This window comes from Lates calcarifer, linkage group LG15 (assembly GCF_001640805.2).
Source record: "Lates calcarifer isolate ASB-BC8 linkage group LG15, TLL_Latcal_v3, whole genome shotgun sequence".
NCBI lineage: Eukaryota > Metazoa > Chordata > Actinopteri > Centropomidae > Lates > Lates calcarifer.
Genome location: NC_066847.1, coordinates 28,475,851 through 28,495,994, shown reverse-complemented (window position 1 = coordinate 28,495,994; position 20,144 = coordinate 28,475,851). Strand labels below are relative to the sequence as shown.

The window sequence follows — 20,144 nt, the reverse complement described above, 5'->3', positions numbered from 1 at the left end:
TTGTTTGTTTTGTTTTTCCTGAGGTGTTTAGAATATTTTACTTTCACAATACACATCTCCATTTGGTGAGTATTGAAGCTAATGAGAATTTGCTGATTAGCAGCATTATACTACCTAACTACTATCTAACTAGAATATAGTAGCAGCTCTGTACCTCAGCTGAAATCTCACATCAGCATGCTAACAATAATAATGTTAAAATATCTATGTTTCTGAGGTATAATGTTTACCATGGTCACTGTATTGGTTTATCATGTTTGTAGGGAAATATTTGCTGATTAGCTCTAAACTCAAATGTCATTCATTTTCCAAGTCACAGACTTGGCTCTATACACTGGCTCTAGATGATGAGTTAAGAGATCAAAATTGTTACAATTTAATCCCTGAGGACCAAATTTCACAGCTAACCAGCCAAAAGTTGTTGAGATATTTTAATAAAATCTAAAAAGCTTCATGATCATGATCATCAAAAGTCCATAGACTCACTAAAATCATAGGGATGCATCATCTGGGAATTGTGGATGTATGTACATCATTTTGTCCATCCAAAGCATCAAGTAGATGTTGAGATCTAAAACATCCTGAGTGAAAACTTTTGACCTGCTGGTGGCGCTGTAGGAAATGTCAGAGAATCTCGAAGGACCTTGAATATTTCATGGCAATTGATCTAATAGCTGTCAAGATTTTTCACTCTGAACCACAAATGTCAACACACTGGTGGCACTAGAGGAGAGATAAGGGAATAATTAAAGTCAACTTATCAAAGTCAAAGATAATAAAAGTGGGATTCTTCCTCTGGGAACCATATATGTCTATACAAAGCTGTCAGGCTGTTTCTTTTGAAATTATGATTATTTGCTATTTTGCCTATTTTTGACATTCAGCATAGAGAGAGACAGGAAACATGGGTATAAAGGTCCCTGAGCCAAGAATTGAACCATGGACTGGATATAGGTTATGTGGTATTCACCTTTAGGCCTTCACCATTAGGCCACATGTTGTCAAGATATTTCAGTCTGAACCAAAGTGGCAAACAAACCAACACTGCTATACCTACTAGAGCCATGCCACTATGGCTAAAAAATAGCATAGTCTTACTATTTCTTACCATTATTTACTGACCTTTCTTCAAGGTGTGCATTGAATTTGAATAAAAGGCTATTGCTTTGTTCCATCAAACATGTGAATGCACTCTAACATTCATTTTCACAACCCTTTGTCTAATTTCTTTATCTCAGAGCTCATCAGGTTATATTTAATTCTTTTTTATATACCTGTTTATTTTTAACCCCTCATACAGATACACACACACACACACACAGCATCTCAGTGTCGCAGTCTCCACAAAAGTGAGATACCTGGTGTGTGCATGTGCAAGTACGTGCATGCGTGTGTGTACCTCATTGTTCATCAAGAGTCCTGTCACACACACTGAAAGTATAACGAGCTTTTTTTAAATGCTACTTGAAGAAAACTTCCACAGCATGAAACTTTTAAAAATAATTCTCCTCTCTATGTCTCCCTATTGGCAATGAAACAAAAGTTACATCAGTTGAGAATATCTCTCTTTCCTTGTCTTCCCAGCAAAGCAGAAGTCCATGGACAAGTCTTGAGGTATGGGCTTGAGGAGCTCATTGAAATGAAAACTTGCATGTCCTAATTTACCCCCTCAGCTCAGCAGTGGGGTGCATTGGTATTCCAGTCACAGCTTGCTAAATGAGAACATCCCACATGGCATCATTCACCCACAGAATAAGGAATGAGAGTTTAACCTGCAGAGGTCACCAAAACACAGTGTATAAAATCTCTAGAGTCTTGTCTTTCCGTCCTCCCACTGTGAGAGGGCCAGTGCACACTCACTGATGTGATGTTGACACCGGGAAGAAAACATTGGTATTGCTCTTTTTACCCTTCAAAGGAGATCAGGGTTATGACTTGAGTCAAAAGGGTTGAAGAACAGTTACCCTTTTATTTTGGGTACATTATTATTGGCCTTGTTCCTGGATGTGTCTTTTTTAGGTTAATGAGATACTATCTACATTATCGGTGGTCTCAAGATGAAGCCCTTCACATTAAATGTTTAAAATCTGCTGGCAAGTCACTTAAACCAAAAGGCAAAGAGATTAATATGAATTTCAGTATTTAATGAAATTAAAAACAAATTTACCTTCAATAAAAAAGAAAAATGCACCTGTAGAACCAATCTTCACTGCATCCATTACCTTGGTTTTGTATCTGACTCTCTGGACTAAAGAGTGAAATAGAAGCTGTTGCTTTAATATAGCAGAGAGTTGGACAGAAACAGACTGACAAAGAGACAGTCGACCTGATTAGACCCAATTTGACTCTGAACCAGATGTTGATCAGGTAAAGCTGCTCTGTCTCCATGACAACAAGCATCCAGAAGAAAGAAGAAGGGAGTTCAATTAAGACTGGCCTAATTCTATTTAATGGTTTTAATAGAGCAAAAATGCGTGGGAAGATGACACAAGGACACTGCCTAATAATGGGGGTCAAATATTTGTATTATGATGGTTGTATATATTCCTCCAAGTCTAAATGATGTTCAATAGACTGTGAGCTGATGAGCAGATTGATCAAGGCCAGCATTTGCCCTGTGCATGGTCTTAAAGGTACACTGTGTACCACTAGGGGTGCACTAAGCATATATTTTTCTCCATTTTGTTAAGTGCCTTGCACTCTAGAACAAGATACAAGGACTCACAAGAATCTTCACACACAAGAGGGCAGTAATGCACATTGACAATTGGTAAAAATGTGGCAGAAAAAGGCTGGAAAAAAAGATGCTTGCTGGTGTAACCACTGATGTATACAATGCGGAGTCAGCATTGCAAATGAGGAAAATGAACTTGAAATGAACTTGTTTTGTTGGGCCTCAGGGGACATTTTGGTGAGAAACACTGAATGTGAGTTTGCTCTAAAGAACTCCACAGAGCATCTCTAATTGCTCCAATAACCTTCCATAATGGTCATTCTCAGCCACTGTAGTGAATATGAATTTGTTGAGGAAGTGATTCAATATTTCATAATAAAGGTATTCAAATGTGAACATGTTTGAGCACAGAACATGTGCCTATAGCTATGGTCCAGAGTCCAGTCCAGAGTAGACGGTTACAGTCATGCTAGCAGAGGCCTGTACTACAAAGTGAGTTTGCTGACTTATCAGGGTAGATTCAGGGGTAACTTTGTGATGTTGGGTGTAACTTCCTGATTAACCAGTACTATGAAAGTTGGATAAGTTTTGCCTAAAGTATTTTGTCATGGCAGTTTACTGAATCTCTAAACTGCACTAAGCAGGTTACATTCATGGTTAACTCTACCCTATACAAGTATACCCTATACAGTAATTGATATTGGCACAAGGATTGTTTAGAGACTGTCAGTCTTAATAATATAGAAAAAGAAAAAATAAATTATTATTTTTTATTTACGTATTCATTTCTTTGTATTATCTATCTAGTTACAGTTGGTAGACATATATTGATCAAAGGATGGTGTATAGCCCACACAGCAAAATACACTGCGAGAAAGAGCATGACATGCAGGACTTAGCATCATTACTGTTACATATTGTAAGTATGTATAACCCTAAAAGCTATCCTTTGACTTCTCTGAGAGGCGTTTGAGGAGGAAGCCAGCTGAAAGACAGTAATGCAAATGGCAACTGACCAAAGCTTTGTTGTCCTGATGGTTCACTCTGATTCAGAAGATGTATGACTGGAAAAGTACAAGTGATAAAATTGTGTTTCATACATGACATTACTGATGCTAAAGACACTGTTTCATTGTATGTTTATACATTGTTCACCATCTTAGTTTTGCGTGTCAACATGCCATTTTCTATTCAGCAAGAACACAAAATACAGATGAGGATGCTGAGCCATTAACCAAAGTATTGGACTAATTAAATTCTGGCCTGATGATCAAAATTCAGGGAACAACAACAAACATTGATGAACCTACCTAAGAGAATTACCACCCGATTTTGCAGCTCCTTTCAACTTTAAAGAGCTTTATATTGTTTTTTGACTCAAATTTTTTTCTGTACACAACTTAACTGCTTTGGTTCACTCTCACAGCTTTGTTTTTGGTCACAGCATGCAGCTGTTTTCAGCAAAAAAAAAAAAGATATAAAAATCCACTGTACACTATCTGCTCATACCCAAATGACAGATAGTTAGGAGACTAGCCGGTGAACTGAGCCAGATCAAAACAGACCTAAAAGATGGTGAATATTGGATGAAACAAGGTGATTAGAAAGAAGACTACTGCAAATGTGTAAATAAGCACCAGTTTGCTAAAAAAAAAATAATAAAAAAAATCCCCATTTTAAGTTAGGAGGTGATGATATGTCAATGTTGTGTTCCCCAAGCAGCAGAGAAAAAAAATCTGTCAGTGCAGGTTTAAGGGATCACAAAACTTGAATGTCTGTACCAAATTTCATGGCACTTCATCTCGTTGTTGAGATATTTCAGTCTGGACTCAACAGTAAAAATGTACATCTCAGAGCAGGAGAGGGTGGGTGACCTATTTAATGTGAATTCTGTGGTTGAATCTCAAATTCAACAAAATTTGACATTAAATCCTGCTTCTCAGAAGGTTTGCATAGCTGCATCTCTACTCCCAGGGTTAGGTGACCTAATTTATTATGAGTAGCTAAAATGTTCTCATCAAATTGGCAAGAGATTTAGCACTTCTCTTAAAAACTAAACAGCTGACACTCCACCATTGAAACACAGGCTGACTTTGACCTAGTCATCTCACAGTCTCACTGTACATCAAATCAGTGAATCACTGATTCTAAGCAACATTCATAAAGATGACATGCTTCACTTGAAAGCTTTAATTCCCACCCTGAAATCAAAGCTGTTTTAAATATAAAGTCATCACAGAGATGCTAGCTTGTTGGACTCATAGTTCCTTTATAAATTGTTTAAATTTATGTTTGAAGAAAGAGTTTGATTTAATTAGAGACACTGATTGATGATTTTTGTTTACATCTGGGTTAGACACTGTAGCATGTGACTCACCCACCAAAACATTCTAATTAAGTCATGATTGCAGCATCACATCCAATGAAATATGATTCCTTTAACTGTTTGTTGGTTCAGATTTGAATGTTCTGTAATATTGTCATTAGGAAAAACACTCTCATTTTAAAGACAAAGAAGAAATAACACTTGTTATTGACAAACTGTCCAATTTTCATCCATACAAAACAACAAAATGACTGAAAAAACAAAACAAAAACACTGACAGTGGGCTCAGCTATTTCAAGGTTCTACATGTTGTGCATTCAGAGATGGTGTTCTACATTATACTGTTGTAGCACATACTTATTTGAGTTACTGTTGCCTCCCTGTCAGCGTGACCTTTCTCCCTAACAAAGCAGAGCAGATATTTGTATGTGTGTGTGCTTGTGTTTGTGTTTGTGTTTTTGGTACCATTCTGGGTAGGGTCTACAGACTGTTATACATGAAGCTTTCCATAGTTCATTCATACATTCATTCATTCTTTGCTTGCCTTGTCCATATTACAAACTTTCCTGTCATTTCAGATCTTGCCACGCCTTCCTGCCCTGCAATAACCTTCTGGCTTTCCTGCCTTTCAGCCACCTGATTCTTTTCCACCCAACCACTCACCTGTTCCCCATTCCATAATCAACTCTTTCTATTTCCACTCATGCCCTGCCAAATTGTGCTTCCTGTGATGTAGCTCTCCAGCCTTTGCTTACATGTTATACCTGTTTTTGCCAGCCTTTTTCTGACCACCTGTCTATTTTTGGTTTTACCTTTTGCCTGGTTTACCTGCTTTACTGCCCACATCCTAACTTTGCCTGTTTTTGCCCTTGCCAGCTTCTGCCTGCCAAGCCTTAATAAAGGTGAACTGTTTTGAACTTTTACCTGTGTTGTTGTGTCCTCCTTGCCTACGCTGTGACAGAAGATCCCAGGAGATCAGCAGTTTTTGAGATACTCAAGCAACACCAGCAATTATTCCATGCTCAAAGTCACTCTAGTCACATTTCCTCCCCATTCTGATGTTTGGTCTGAAGAAAAACTGAACCTCTTGACCATGTCTGCCTTGTTTCATGCAATGAATGCAATGCAATGTATGTAATAAAGTGTTTTTGAATACTGTGGAAATTTCTGATGAGAAAAAGTTTTTTGTTAGACATTTTAAGGTAAAATAGTTGCTTAATGTCATAATGTGGCTTTAAATTTAATAAATCGATGAAACTGAATATAGCCCTGCAGATTTGACTAGGTAACCCCATCTACCTAGTCAGTGATATACATTGTTGGCAGTTTGTTTCTTCCCATCTTTTTTTCCAGTTCAGTACAGTATATGTAAATATTTGCAGATGTCTGTCTCTACTGCTACAATGTGAATTTGTAGTAGTCCTATTCTAACTACATAAAATGAAATTATAACCACTAACCATGGCCACAACACCAAAATCCCTGCACAGCATAGTACTGTTCCCAGGGGCTAGAAAAAGTTACATTTTATGTATAACTTACTCATTCTGAGAATTTTTGAGCTGTTCTGTAGAATCTGTGAGGGCTTTTTGTATTTTCTGGAGATGTTGAGCCTGAGCTGACTCTGCTGTCTTAATAAACACAGCTGCAGCATAATAATGATTACCAACCCTCCTTAATCTCCTCCTCATGGTGAGGCCAACAGAGGAACACACTCACCAATCATTATGGCAGGATATCTGCAGGATGAAGACTTAAGGGAGCCAAGATCTTGGACTGTGAGCAGTGAGTTAACAGAGACTATTTGTATCTCAGTAAAGATGGAATCCTCATCAGCACAGGTACTCTACCTCCTTACCCTGATGCAATTACTGCCACCGACAAGAAACTAATAGTATTTCTTGATTATGCCAGCATATTTGATGGGAAATATTTTCTTTGTCAGATGTGATTTCTTTGACCATTCTGATGTTTTGTTTATCAGAATATGTACCCCATGCATGTCAACCTAAGAAACCAAACTGTAAGTGATTGTGACAATCAGCACATATCTTAAGTTGAAGGCATGTTGGAACTCCTGTCAAACAGCTGTCAGATAACTCCTGGTCTCCTTAAATGAGGAATGAATCTGTCAGGATGATAACAGTTGTAAATTTGAAAAATAAAAACTTGAAAAGAAAGAGAGACAGGAGAGAGGAGATGTTCTTTCTTCAGAGAGAAGCTGCTTTGGGTGCCAAGTAATGCATGGTGGTGGGTTTTTTTTGTAGCATGAAATGAAATGTCACAACAAATTTTCCAATCACATCACACCAGTCATTTAGTCATTTTTTCCTCAATCATGCACTGTAGAGAGCTGTAGTTGAAGCCACCACACCACACACAAAGTTTATTTATTCACACATTGAATTAGAAAATGAAAAACTAGTCTAATGGTGAAGAATTTAGTAGTTCTAGTAGTTTTAGTTTTAGTAGTAGAGTGGTTGACAGAAGTGTTATGTAAAGTACCAGGCTTTTACTGCAGTCTTTTTCTCTGCCTAGAAATCTGGAGATGAAGCTAAAATTCTTTGTGAGAGGTGCATAATGTGGTTCAGAGCCTCTAGACTGCAGGGACATATTGCTGGGTATAATGCCTGAAAGAAACTTTGTTATGGCTATGTAAAGAGCAATAAAAGGACTAATAGTGGAAATGAAAACACCATTTTAAAAAACAATTAACATTCTGCAATATGGACTTGAAGGTTTGATAAAATCCAATGAGGCATATTATGATCACATTTGAATCCTATTTTTATTGCAAACTATTGGCCATGTTGGGCAAGAAACAATGGAAAAGACAAGTGTTCATATGAGCATTACAGATGATATTCAGAGTTTAATTATTCATGGTATATGCCAGTCTTGCCACTTCAGTCGTTGCTGTGTCAGTGCCAGCTATGAGCTCTCTATCAGCCAGTCCTGAGAATGAAGAGGAATTAGACTCCATGGTGTTCCATGTGGACAGGAAGAATTAAAGCTGATGAAATTTCCCTCCTGATCCAGTTGGATATTTGCCCCCCTGTAATAGCTCATTAGAAAATCCTGGTGTGAGTGGACTGATTCACTGCCTCCACATCACCAGAATTAAATGATTTGATCATCCTTTTTCCTTGATTAGAAATGAAAATAAGTTGCAATTGCATTTGAAATTTTGTATTATTAAAACGAATATCTATAAAGATTTCCACCTGCAATGGGACACTGTAGAGTCCAGGTTGGCAACATTTTACATTTTAAAGGTATGTTAACCTTTAAAAATAGGTTAGAGCTCACTATACTGTAGATGTAAACATATAAGTGTTCAAAAATGTATTTCTCACCAACTATAACTCCTGTTGGCACCCATGTGTAAAATATGCTGTTGTAGGAGAGGTTATAATTGTTGACAAATATCATATCTTAATGAAAACTTTAAATGCAATTATACATTAGCTGCTAAACCATTCATCACATGTTTATATACTGCTTATGAATGCTCAATATGGGGTCTTAAAGTACCACAGCTGTGATATTCTGAGACCTATATTTTTGTATGATACCTGTTATCTTTATTATTATTATTAACAACAACAACAACAATAATAATAATAATAATAATAATAATAATAAATATTTAGCATGGGAGGGTCAGAAGAGCCAAATCACCTTTTGATGTCTAATGTATCAAAATAATGTTTCAAAATAATGAATCACTTTGTCCAAGGACCAGATTTGAAATCTTGATTTGATTTGTGTAGTGTCTTCTGAAACTGTTGCCATCTCCGCTAGTCTGTGTAATTTTATCAGTTCCCCTCTTGGTTCAAACCCCAGATTTTCTTTGATTACCAGAGAAAGACTGGGTGCAAGCTTCAGAGCCTCTTACATTGTTGATACAATCTGGTGTTGAAACACAAAGGACTTAATGTTTAGAGAAAGGCAGTTACTGCAACTCACTGTAAATCACCTGAGACTTGTAGTCTTGTCAATATTCGCTATCCCGTTGGCAATGACATTTTGATTTATGGAAGAGATGAGATGATATTAAACCTCTGCCTTTACCAAAAGAGATCAAAGCCCCTTTTTCCAAGTCATAAGGATTATGCTAGTGTGTGCTGAAGTGGTGAAAACCAATAGGCTATCACCTGAACCAGAGGGTGGGTGGGGGGGTGGGGGGTGTTGGGGCTCCCCTTACTCCCTCTTCACCCTTGCTCTCCAAGTCCATTCTGTTGCATTTTTGAACTAGTGGAGTGTGTCGACAGGAAATGAACTGTGGATTTCAACACCCTATAAACCACATCTCACATCTGATAGCCTATTGGCATTTTCAAATTGCTGGGAAAATCACTCTCAGTATCGAGTGCACGTGTCAGTTCCTGGGATTGTGTCTTGGTAAGTCTATTTCAGTTTCATGAAGAGTTTGTGATTGCGGTTAGTAATGCTACAAACTACACGTCTCTTCACAAATGTCTTAATTTAACTTTTTTCTTTGTTCAATGGAATAAATAAGTTGTGAATAACTCTTACATGAAAATCCAATAAATGTATAAAGTACCTAATGGGAACTACTTTTCTGGCATATTAAAGCTATTCTGTAAAGATTTTTTTATGTGATTTTGAAATTATTCAAATGGAAAGTTGGTGCGGTCTGTTGTTTACAGTCCATTCATCTCAGTATCCCCACGTTGAATCGCTTCTTTTTGATGCTTTTTGATGCAAATAAATTCTGTAAGTGGCTTCAAGATAAGAATAAAAATCAGTGTTACCTATGGAAGATTACATATGGAAGATTTATACTGCTGAAACAAAAACAAATCAATGAAAGAAATAAAGTAAAATAAAGCACACGTTTTCATAGCCATTTCCTTTTCATGTATACATTTGCTGTATCATAATTCACCCATCCATTATCTATAATGCTTATCCTTAAGGGTTACAGGTAGGCTGGAGCAAATCCCAGCTGATCCAGTACCGTCTTGCTGTGAGGCAACAGTGCTAACCACTGTACCACAGTGCCGCCTTGCATCATAATTAAATAAAAAAATTTTTTTTTTTAAATAAATAAATAATTTAGCTTTTTGTCTATTATAACTGGTTGAATCGCTTTTCATTGTGGCATGTCCTACACCCCATTAAAATAAAATCACAACTCAGAAAAAAAGTCAAGATGCATATTTGTATTTGTGTGTATGTGCTCTCCTGCAGAGACCTGCTAATGCTAAATACAATAGACTGTAAGTTGCACATTAGTTTTCATCAGAGGGTGCAGAGCAGCTTTTTTTTCTCAAGACAGAGAATTTTTGTCCATGGCACTGTCACCTGTCCAATCACAGTTTGATTTGTTTTATTTAGGCATTTTAAATATATTTACACTGCTATGCATGTCTAATGTATACATTGACCTACTGCCCAAAATGCATTGTTGCTTCATTATTTTGACTTTATGATTCACATGTAGGGTCATGCTGAAATCTGTTGGTGCTGTGGGCAATGTGATATCAAAGCATTAGCCCACTAAAGTAATTATTATAGCAGTGTCAGCTATCTTAATTTGTTGGATTTTTGGGGTGAAATGGTTGTAGGGGTTTCTGGAGCTGAACAGTTGGGTGAGCAGGTCTGGCTGGTCGACATCCACAAACTACCATTTCACCATTTATATAGACCAGCAGCTTTTCAGATCAGATCTTTGTTTTGCTAATTCATATTTGAATGTTATTCTGTTCCAGCTGCCTGAGGAGAACATTTATCAGTTTCATGAAGAATGAGCTGATGAAGTTCAAGAGGATTCTCAGTCCAGATTACCAAGAATCCTCCAAGACTTAGAGTGAAGATAAGGACTTGGTGGATAGTGAGGAGGAAGAGCAGAGGAGCAACAGCAGAGAGGCATTTTTGAAGATCGCACTCTGAGGAGAATGAAGCAGGATGAGATGGCTGAGAGACTATGGAACAGTGAGAGGATTTTAACAGCTTTAACATAATGGAAAGAGGAAATAAAGAAAACATGAGAGAGATTTATATCTCCAAATTCTGTTTTGAATACGTTGCACACAACTGAGATCTCATCTTTAAGATTTAAGAGCTAAACACAGGCAAACTGTCCAAAACTAGACCCTTTCAAAGATTAAGACAATTTTGTGGTTTGGTTGCATCAGCATATTTTCATTTGTTGTTTCTCTGTTCAGGAACTGGTGGTGCAGCTCTCTTATGCCAATGTAAATTGAAGTCATCCTTGAAGAGGATTGCTAAAGCATGCCACACAACCCTTCTGAATCAAATCTAAACAGAGCTCTATATCACAGAGAGAGGGACTAGAAAGGTGAATGATCAACATGAAGTCAGACAGATTGAAACAGCATTCAGGAAACCAGATAGACCAAAAATAACAATTAGACAAGAGGACATAAACTGTTGTCTGGAAGAAATGCACCAATCAGAGTAACAGTCTTAACAGATACATTCACTCCAGACTGAGCTGAAGAGACAGCCAACCACGACATGCAGTTCACACTGTCACCTCACAGCAAGACGGTTCTGGGTTTGAGTCCCGGATCACCCACAGCTTTTCTGTGTGGAGTTTGTATGTTCTCCCTTTGCCTGTGTGGGTTCTCTCCAGGGACTCCAGCAGAAAACAGTTGGGTATATCAAGGTGATCAAGGAGGAGCTGTCTCCTGGGACAAATATCAATGTGTTCCACTGTCTGAATGAACCAAATGATCATTCTCTAGTAGAGAGGATCCAACATTACCCAAGATGAGGAAGTTAGCAGAAAGATATGTAAATATAAATATTGGCTAATCTATTGAGGACAAACAGCAAACTGTAACTTTTGTCCATCACAATTTCCTACCTAGGTTGGGTGGTTGTAATCTTTCATCAAGAAGCTGTGAAACTCTGTCCTCAGTGTTCAGCTCCCAGTCCTCTAGTCTGAGTGAGCTGGATCTGAATAACAAACATCAGCAGGAGTCAGGATTGAAGTTGCTCTCAGCCTCACTGGAGAGTCCACATTGGATACTGGAACATCTCAGGTCACTCAGGTCAGGTGTCATCTGTAAATGAGACTCTGAAAGTTTAACTGGTGCAATATTTCATTTTCCAAGAGTACTGCTCAATCCAGTTGAAAAGAAAATCTTTTCAAGTTCCCTTCTTCTTTAAAACATGTGACAGCAGTACTTAACTATGTAATTAGTATTGGTTCATTACAGTGGAAGCACAGGAATTTCTTTCATTTTATGCATGAATACATTTTGCTTTATCTTTATGAGTCCAAAATTTTAGACGTGATCCAAAACTCACCTGTGGTGCATAGATTAATTTTCAAAAAATAGAGACCTGATGTGAGGCGGACTCAGGCACAGCCAGACCTGACCCAAAAAAGACCTGAGAATAATTAGACCTGATTCAAAATGTTATCAGCCCAAACAGACTTGAACAGAGAGAGAACACTAACACCTACAGCAGCGTGACATGCTATCAATTAATTCAGTTAATTAACAACCAACCATGGTAACAAAAGAGCATCAATATAATAATAATGATGTCCTAAGAGAGAGTGCAAAGACAGAGTCTAAAAATGATCAATTTTTATGCCTCAAAGAGTAATTTAATGAATACTTTTGTACATTTTACTCAGATTTTCTCTCTGACCTTCGACAACACATTCCTTCTTACAAAAGATGACATTCTGCTTGGACAGACTTAGATGTTTTACTGACATGACCTGACATACTTCAAGAGGTGCAGGGTGCCCATTAAGGAGTTGCCTCAGGAGTTGCACTTCACAGCACATTTTTTTTTTTCCTATCTTTGTCAACTTTTATAAACAACATAAAACAAGGCCAATCAGCCAGTGTGCCATTTGGTTTAACCTCCATATTCTCCTTTTCCTTGTCCCCAAAAGACATCTCCATTATTCTCTTCACTCAACAGTTCACATTCTCTCTCTCTCTCTCTCTCTCTCTATATATATATATATATATATATATATATATATATATATATATATATACACCCTACATTTTTCTTCTCTGGACATACTAACACAGAGACCTGAGGCAGTGACACTCTAAACACACACAGTTCGTCAGGATAAATCCTGAGAGAGACACCAGGGCTGGCTGAGGCAAAGTCTCCAAAAGTCATCAAAACAGTAGGGGAAGGTCACCTAGAAAAATATGTCATCCTTTGTGTCACAACTTTTCCAAAAAAACTAAAGGAATTTGAGTGGAACTCTACATAAGTCAGTATCCATATCCATTCACACACACACACACACACACACTATTAGTCTCTCAGCCACAGTTTCTTTACAGGTATTCTCTCAGTCACTCATTCACTGCATTGACATGGACAGTTTTACAGTTTGTATAAGAGCAGTTCACAAGTTTCACAATTTCAAAGGCAGTTTTAAAACATTGTGTTTTCATGGTAAGATAGCCAAGGAATAATTTATCAAATCACAAAAAAATATTTTTTAATTTGTTGATAGCAAACATTGGCTTTGCATTAATACACCCCTGTTTACCTGTTTTATTGAATACCCTCACCTCGTCTTGCACATCTGACCCTGTGATTGTGCATGACTCTCAGAAGCAGCAAATTTACTGCATCTCATCAGTAACATGAATTATTACTTTCAACTTTTTCAGAAGCACCAGCCAGATGTACACTTGGGTGTAACGTCACATCTGACTTCAAACTGAAAGTTATGACTAATGTATCATTTAGACTTATGCTCTATGTGTTACGCCTGGGTTTTCGCCTAGTATGAAACGGGTTTGAGTTAGAAAGTCTGACAAGTATTCATGGTAATAATAATGGAAAAAATATTGATCACAAAACCAATGATGCCATAAATGTCTTGTTTGCAAATTAATTAACAAAAGGGCATTTAGACGAGAAGGAGGATTTGCATTTTATCAGTAACTGAATTATTACTCTTTAACTGCCTGGAATAATCAGATGGTGTCTGCAGTGCTTTCCCTATCCTCATGACTCTCCCCCTCCCAGACTCATTGTTAAGTAACTGCTGATTCTATGAGCCATATTTGCAAAGCTGAAAACACAACACTGACTGGACAGAGTGTTGTGCCTGGATGCAAAAGAGTCAATGTCCTGTTTGAACAACTACAAAATATTCCTACTGTAGAGAAATAGCAGAGTCTGTGGAGGAAATTCCTTCAGAAAAATTGTGGCTCTTTTCTTCCTCTTTGGCAGTTTTGACGCCTTTCAGCACATCAGTAAGGCCACAATTGCAGCTACAAATGACAGAAATCCACTGAAACACATCATTGTTCTGTCAATTGAAAATAATCTCTATCTCTTGCTTACAAGCTTTTGGGCATCTCTAGAGGTCATAGCAATCAAGGGCTGACTTTTGTCAGTCAACTTAGTTGAGTTTTGTTTCTCACCTAACCTGGTGTGATATCTGTAAATTTTACACTCTGTAGATAAGGGCAATATGTTCACTGAGGTTTAAAAACCCCAGGTTTTTAAATGCAAGACCAGTAGTTGTAGTGAGATATTTTTTCCTAGTGATATTGGTACTTTTACTTTATGATCTGAGAACTGTTGTGCAGAATTAAACTATAAAGGTGTTCCAGAACATTTGTGACAAACACTGAGTGTGCCATCACATTGTTCTTACTTAGAGATGTTCATTTTGACATATTCAGCAGTTTTGATAAGACATCAGTGCCAGCATCAGTCAATAACTTGCTATGGGAGACACCCGGTACCAGACACCTAAAGGAAATGATCTGCCCTGCACATTACCAGAAAACTATGAGGTTCTGGACATTGTGGGGAAGGGGTGCTATGGAGTTGTAGCAAAATGTTATAAACAAGACTCCAAAGAGACAGTGGCAGTTAAGGTCTCACAATACACCAAAACAGCAAAGAAGGAGGTGAGTTACTTTATCATTACTAGAAGATGATATTAGATTATCAAAAGAGACAAATAACCGCTACAAAATGTACCCGTTGTTATTACCAAGAAATATTACAAAGTATATTATACTTGTTCATGCAGAAGTATACAGTAATAATACTTCTGGCTCTACATGGCTTACTGTAAATCAGTGGATGATTAGTAGATGTATTCATATTTATTTTTAATTTTTTTCTTATTTGGGGGGGGGTGTCTTCATTTAAAAATATACAGTATACTATCAGTACCTATCAGCATATAACATTCTATGTATCCCTAGATTTCGATGTTGACTAACCTCATGAAAAAAGGCCTGCATAAGTACAACATTATCCAGTTTCATGAGTCATTTGAATTGGAAGAGGGAAATGCACTGGTGTTTGAGATACTGGACATCAGCCTGCATGATTACATGACACAGAGACATATAGCTCGTCTTCCATCATATGTCATCAGAGCTCTCATCCAGCAGGTACAGCATCAGATCTAGTAAAACTGAAAGCTCAAAGTCAGTTTGTAATTGTGGTCCATGCTTTCAATCCCATTATTGACCTTGTTCTTGTAGCTGGCTACTGCACTCAATGTCCTGAAGAAAGTTGGCGTGATCCACACAGATATAAAAATGGACAACATTATGTTGGTGGACCGCCTAAGGAAGCCCTTCAGGGTAAAACTTATTGATTTTGGCTTGGCAATTCCTAGATCGCAAGCCCGTCAAGGAGGTGTTTATCAGCCTCATCCCTACAGGTGAGGCTTCCAGAAACTGCTAAACTATATTTGCAACTTAGTACTTGTTTAGTTTGAAGAATGCTTTTGCTGTGTGTACTTTTATTACATAAAATCTAACTATATTGCTCATTCTTGGGATCCACTTTCAGATCACCAGAAATTATCCTGGGAGCCCCATTCACAGAGGCCATTGACATGTGGTCACTAGGCTGTGTTATGGCACTAATGCATGGAAGGAGACTTTTCCCTAGGTGCTCTGAACATAACCTGGTTGGTAATTTACTTTCACTAATCTTCTCTCACCCCTGATAGACCTAGTCCTGCTGCACCAGCTGGCCATAGTTCACATGTTTTTGGCTTTATTTCTGTCATTGTTGTCATTGTTTTGCTAGATTATTAATTGTGATCTACCACAACCTGTGATCGTCGGATAGTGTCTACCCTTCTCCAGAGATTTAGACTGAACACTAAATGCAATCTAGCCAAAAATAAATAATGCTAACAATATTTATCACTTTTATGTGCTGATTTGACTATAGATTAAATACATGACTGACTTCTTTGGCCAACCAGCAGACGACTTTCTGGATACTGGTTTAAAAACAGAACAATTCTTTGAAAAACATTCTGGCAGTCAGTGGAGTTTGAAGGTATGACAACACTTCCCTGTTAACATTGTCAGAATGTATTTTCTTCCTATTTTCGCCATTCTCTCATTCATGAAGATTAGTTCCACAATTTGCTGGCAGTTAATGATTTCCAACCTTTCCAACCACAATTTAAAGTGGATACCTAAAATACACATTTACCTTTGTTTTAAGAAATGTGAGGAGACTGGGAGCCCTGGACAAAGAAGACGCTACACATTGTGTTCCCTGGATGCATTGAAGACAGTAGGTGTTATGTAGCCTCTGAAAAGAGTCTTTTCTTTCAATGAACCATGACACTAACAGTGACTGTCTCAAAATTAGATGGATTTGGATGAGGAGGACCTGGAAGAAGTTACTGACAGATGGGAGTCTATCGAGCTCATGAAAAAGATGCTACAAATGGATCCACGAGAGAGGATTACCCCCAAGAAAGTCCTTAGACATCCCTTTATTACCAAGAGCCATCTGATTGGTATCTCATGGTAAGTACAGCAATAGAGGATATAATTTGCCCCTGGCTACAAATACTCTTAACAACAGTTGCCTTAGTGTTTTGTAAATTGCATCTTGCTGATTAAAAAAAAAAAAAAAAAGAGTGAGGAAAGATAAAACAAAGACATTTGATGGTTGTTTTGTCACCAACATTACAACACTTGTTGGAAGGTTGGTTCTGCTGTTGTCAGCCACATCTTTCCAAGTTAGTAAGCTGGTCCAAAGCATCTTCTGGTGGTATTAACCAGAAGTTTTCAGCAGAACTGTCAGGGGAAGAAGTCTGACTGGCTGTTAATTATGCTAATAAGGAATAATGTCATTCCTCATTGTGTGATTGTTCTTGATATGAGCCTAACTGTGTGTGACCTAGTTTTTATTTTTCCCCCTTCTCATCAAAGAGTCTGTGTAAAGCACTGGATGGGACTTAATTGTTCGATTTTTCACTTGGATGCAAAGGATGTTTGACATTAAATAAATAGTGTGACTTAAATAAATTGTATGACTTTTTATTATTTGGCTAAGCAGCCAAACTGCATTAGTAGCCCTTTAATTAATCTTTATAATAATAATAATAATAATAATAAAAAATCTTTAGGTCAACCTTTCCATCAGAGGATGTCCTTGTGCAGCCCCTAGATTCAAGAGGCTTGAAAGAGATTTGGTTGACAGCAAAAGAGGAAATTTTCTACAGCACTGGAAGGTGAGTTACACAACTCTTTCTATGTACTTATCTAAATTCATTATCATCAAAATTATATATAATAATGCAACATAGCATAAAACATAATCCTTATGCCTCTGCAAATCATGTGTTCACATATATTATGACTTTGAAGCCTCCCCTGAATCTGTGCATCTTCATTTAACAGCACTTCTGACAGTTTCTGGTCAGCTTTAACAACAACACCAAAAGATGTACTGCATCAGCTGACCTGTTCAGTCAACAGCAGTTCTCAGACTGAACAACATTCACAGAGGAGTTTTCTGACAGGTATGCCAACACACGTGACTCTCAAAAAATACAAGTTGCTGTTTCTGCCAGAGATATATTTGGAAGAGACACTTCAGAAAAGACCTTTTTATACTTTGATGGAAAAACAGTTTGACTTGTTAAATAAATAGTGTGACTAAAATGAACTCTATAAGTGTCTGGTTAAGCTGCTGTACTGCATCAGTTGAGAGTTGCCAATCACATGTATTCATATATGATAAGTTGAGGTTTTGATTTGACCAATGTCTGCTGTGTAGGAGGTTTCCCTCACATCAGCAGTCCCACTGACATCTTCTGGTCAGTGCAACCAGAAAATATTGTGGATCAGCCAATAAATTCAGATAACAGCACCTCTCCAGAGGTATTAACAACAGCCAAACAGGAGTTTATGAACAGCATCAACAGGTATGCCAAAACACTTGTGATATTACAAGAATACCTCTTAAGGTTCCTTAAAACAGCTATTAAAAATCTAACCCTTACCTTAAATGTTACCCTCAGAATTTGAAACATCACCATCAGGAGACGTCCTGTAACAGCCGACAAACCATGCCTCCTCATCATTTGCTCATCACTGTCTTCTTATCATTGCCTCATCATTGTCAGCTCCTTTTGGTTGTCTCCTCATCCTCTCTATGGCTACATCTAATAAATGTAACAAAACCTACCCATGGGCACCTCTAAAACTCACTAATCAAGTTCCATATCGCTTGTTTAACTGCAATATAAATTACCAAGGCTTATGTTGCAGACTACATCAGAGTTGGCAACCTCAGGGTGATAACAAAACTCCAGGAAATTACTGTGTTCAGCCAACAAATAGTCTAGCACATAAATCCCTGAAAAACCTAAACAGATATTGTTACCTTTGGACAGAGTCTGGCTAGCTATTTCCAGTCTTTATGCTAAGCTAAGCTGAGCTAATTGGCTGCTGCTTCATATTTACCACACAGACATACTGAATTTCTCATCTAACTCTTGGCAAGAAAACATATTGTCATGACCAGTGCCCCACATAAGGTCATGCTCTCAGTTTTTTTTTCCTTGTTTGAGTCATTCCCTGTTTTATTTTGGTGTCACTTACCTCTCCTTCTCATTTCAGATCCTACTTCCTGCCCTCATGTCATGTTCATGTGATTGTTTGGTTGTTTTGTGGTTTTGTTTGCCTGTTTGCCTGACTGCCAGTGTGCTGAACCTTTTGCCTCCAGTAAAGACCTTGATTTTTTTTTTTCTTCCTGAGTATTTGAGTCCTTACTTTGCAATAACAAATTCATTGTGCATGTGGCACTATAATAAACCCAAACTGCTTCAGATTGTCAAAAGACATACAAAGGAACCTTCATATCTGTTAACCTCTGTCCTTTAACAAGGCATGACAACAGGATGCACATGTCCCCTCACTGGTGAAAGTAATCAGTACTTGCTACCTCTGTTAATCAAAGGTTATGACTCACATTCAAGTCACACTTGGTCAACACAGTGAAGCTGTCTTTTCTGAACATTGTGTTACTGCTGTTGGACAGGCTGTCTGCTCGTAGCTGCTACACATTGCTGTCACAGGTTGTGTTGATTTGATTTTTTTGTGTCCAGCACACCAACTTGCTGTTCTTTTAACTCTTATTACAATGGCTGGTGAGGCCATCTCTTAAATTGTCCATTAACAATACCTCTGCAATATGTGCCTGGTGGGTCTGTGCAGCCCTTGGGGATTTCTAGCACTCCCTGCTTAATCTCTTATTTCTGCTTGGTTTAAATAGAGGGCACCACAAAGAACAGAGCATTTTCTGCTAAATAAAACATATGATTATTTGCTTACAGATTCTCCTTAATTCTCCTTAAAAGTAAAGCTTAATAAGTTTTCAGTTTATTGTAATGTTTAATGTTTCCTTCAAATGCTGACATCTCTGACTAAGTGTTTTAAGGGTATTAAAATGAAACACTTAGAATCAAGAGAACTTAGATGACAAATAGCTTGCATTTTAATTGCCAGTCCCTGACACAAAAGGATAAATGTTTCACTCTTTGGTGTTCCAGAAGATTTAAATGTTTTATTATTATACAGCAACGACTCAAAGAGGATTTAAGGAAGCCTTTTATTTTGATCAACAGAACAAAAATTCCCTTTAATGTCAAACTCAAACCAGATCTCTATGGAGAAACATAAAGTAATTGCTAATATAAAGTAAGTACACATTCATCTCTTTTAATACAGTGCACTTAAATCATTAGTGGTGGCTCAATTGATTTTAGAAGTAACATAATTTGTAAAATGGAAATCAGCTGTGTGTAGTTAAGGGGTTTGAATTGATTGTTGTATGAATACACCTGTATTTGGAGGAACCAAC

At 37.6% G+C, this 20,144-nt stretch overlaps 1 protein-coding gene across 1 annotated transcript; it reads left to right on the top strand.

Moving 5' to 3' along the window:
* Window positions 1-14,628: 14,628 nt before the first annotated feature.
* On the top strand, window positions 14,629-18,307 carry LOC108887877 (homeodomain-interacting protein kinase 1). Its single transcript, XM_018683547.2, has 11 exons — window positions 14,629-14,914; window positions 15,218-15,409; window positions 15,503-15,684; window positions 15,816-15,936; window positions 16,206-16,316; window positions 16,488-16,559; window positions 16,638-16,798; window positions 17,404-17,508; window positions 17,678-17,799; window positions 18,057-18,204; window positions 18,301-18,307. The coding sequence occupies exons 1-11, from the start codon at window positions 14,729-14,731 to the stop codon at window positions 18,305-18,307; spliced, it is 1,407 nt and encodes a 468-aa protein (XP_018539063.1). The 5' UTR covers window positions 14,629-14,728.
* The last annotated feature ends 1,837 nt before the right edge of the window (window positions 18,308-20,144 follow it).

Bases quoted from the DNA above. Each gene is read 5' to 3' on its own strand.
- LOC108887877 (XM_018683547.2), top strand. From the start codon at position 14,729: ATGGGAGACACCCGGTACCAGACACCTAAAGGAAATGATCTGCCCTGC. The intron at 15,410-15,502 runs GTACAGCATCAG...TTGTTCTTGTAG, and splicing joins TCAGAGCTCTCATCCAGCAG to CTGGCTACTGCACTCAATGT. The intron at 16,317-16,487 runs GTATGACAACAC...CTTTGTTTTAAG, and splicing joins GCAGTCAGTGGAGTTTGAAG to AAATGTGAGGAGACTGGGAG.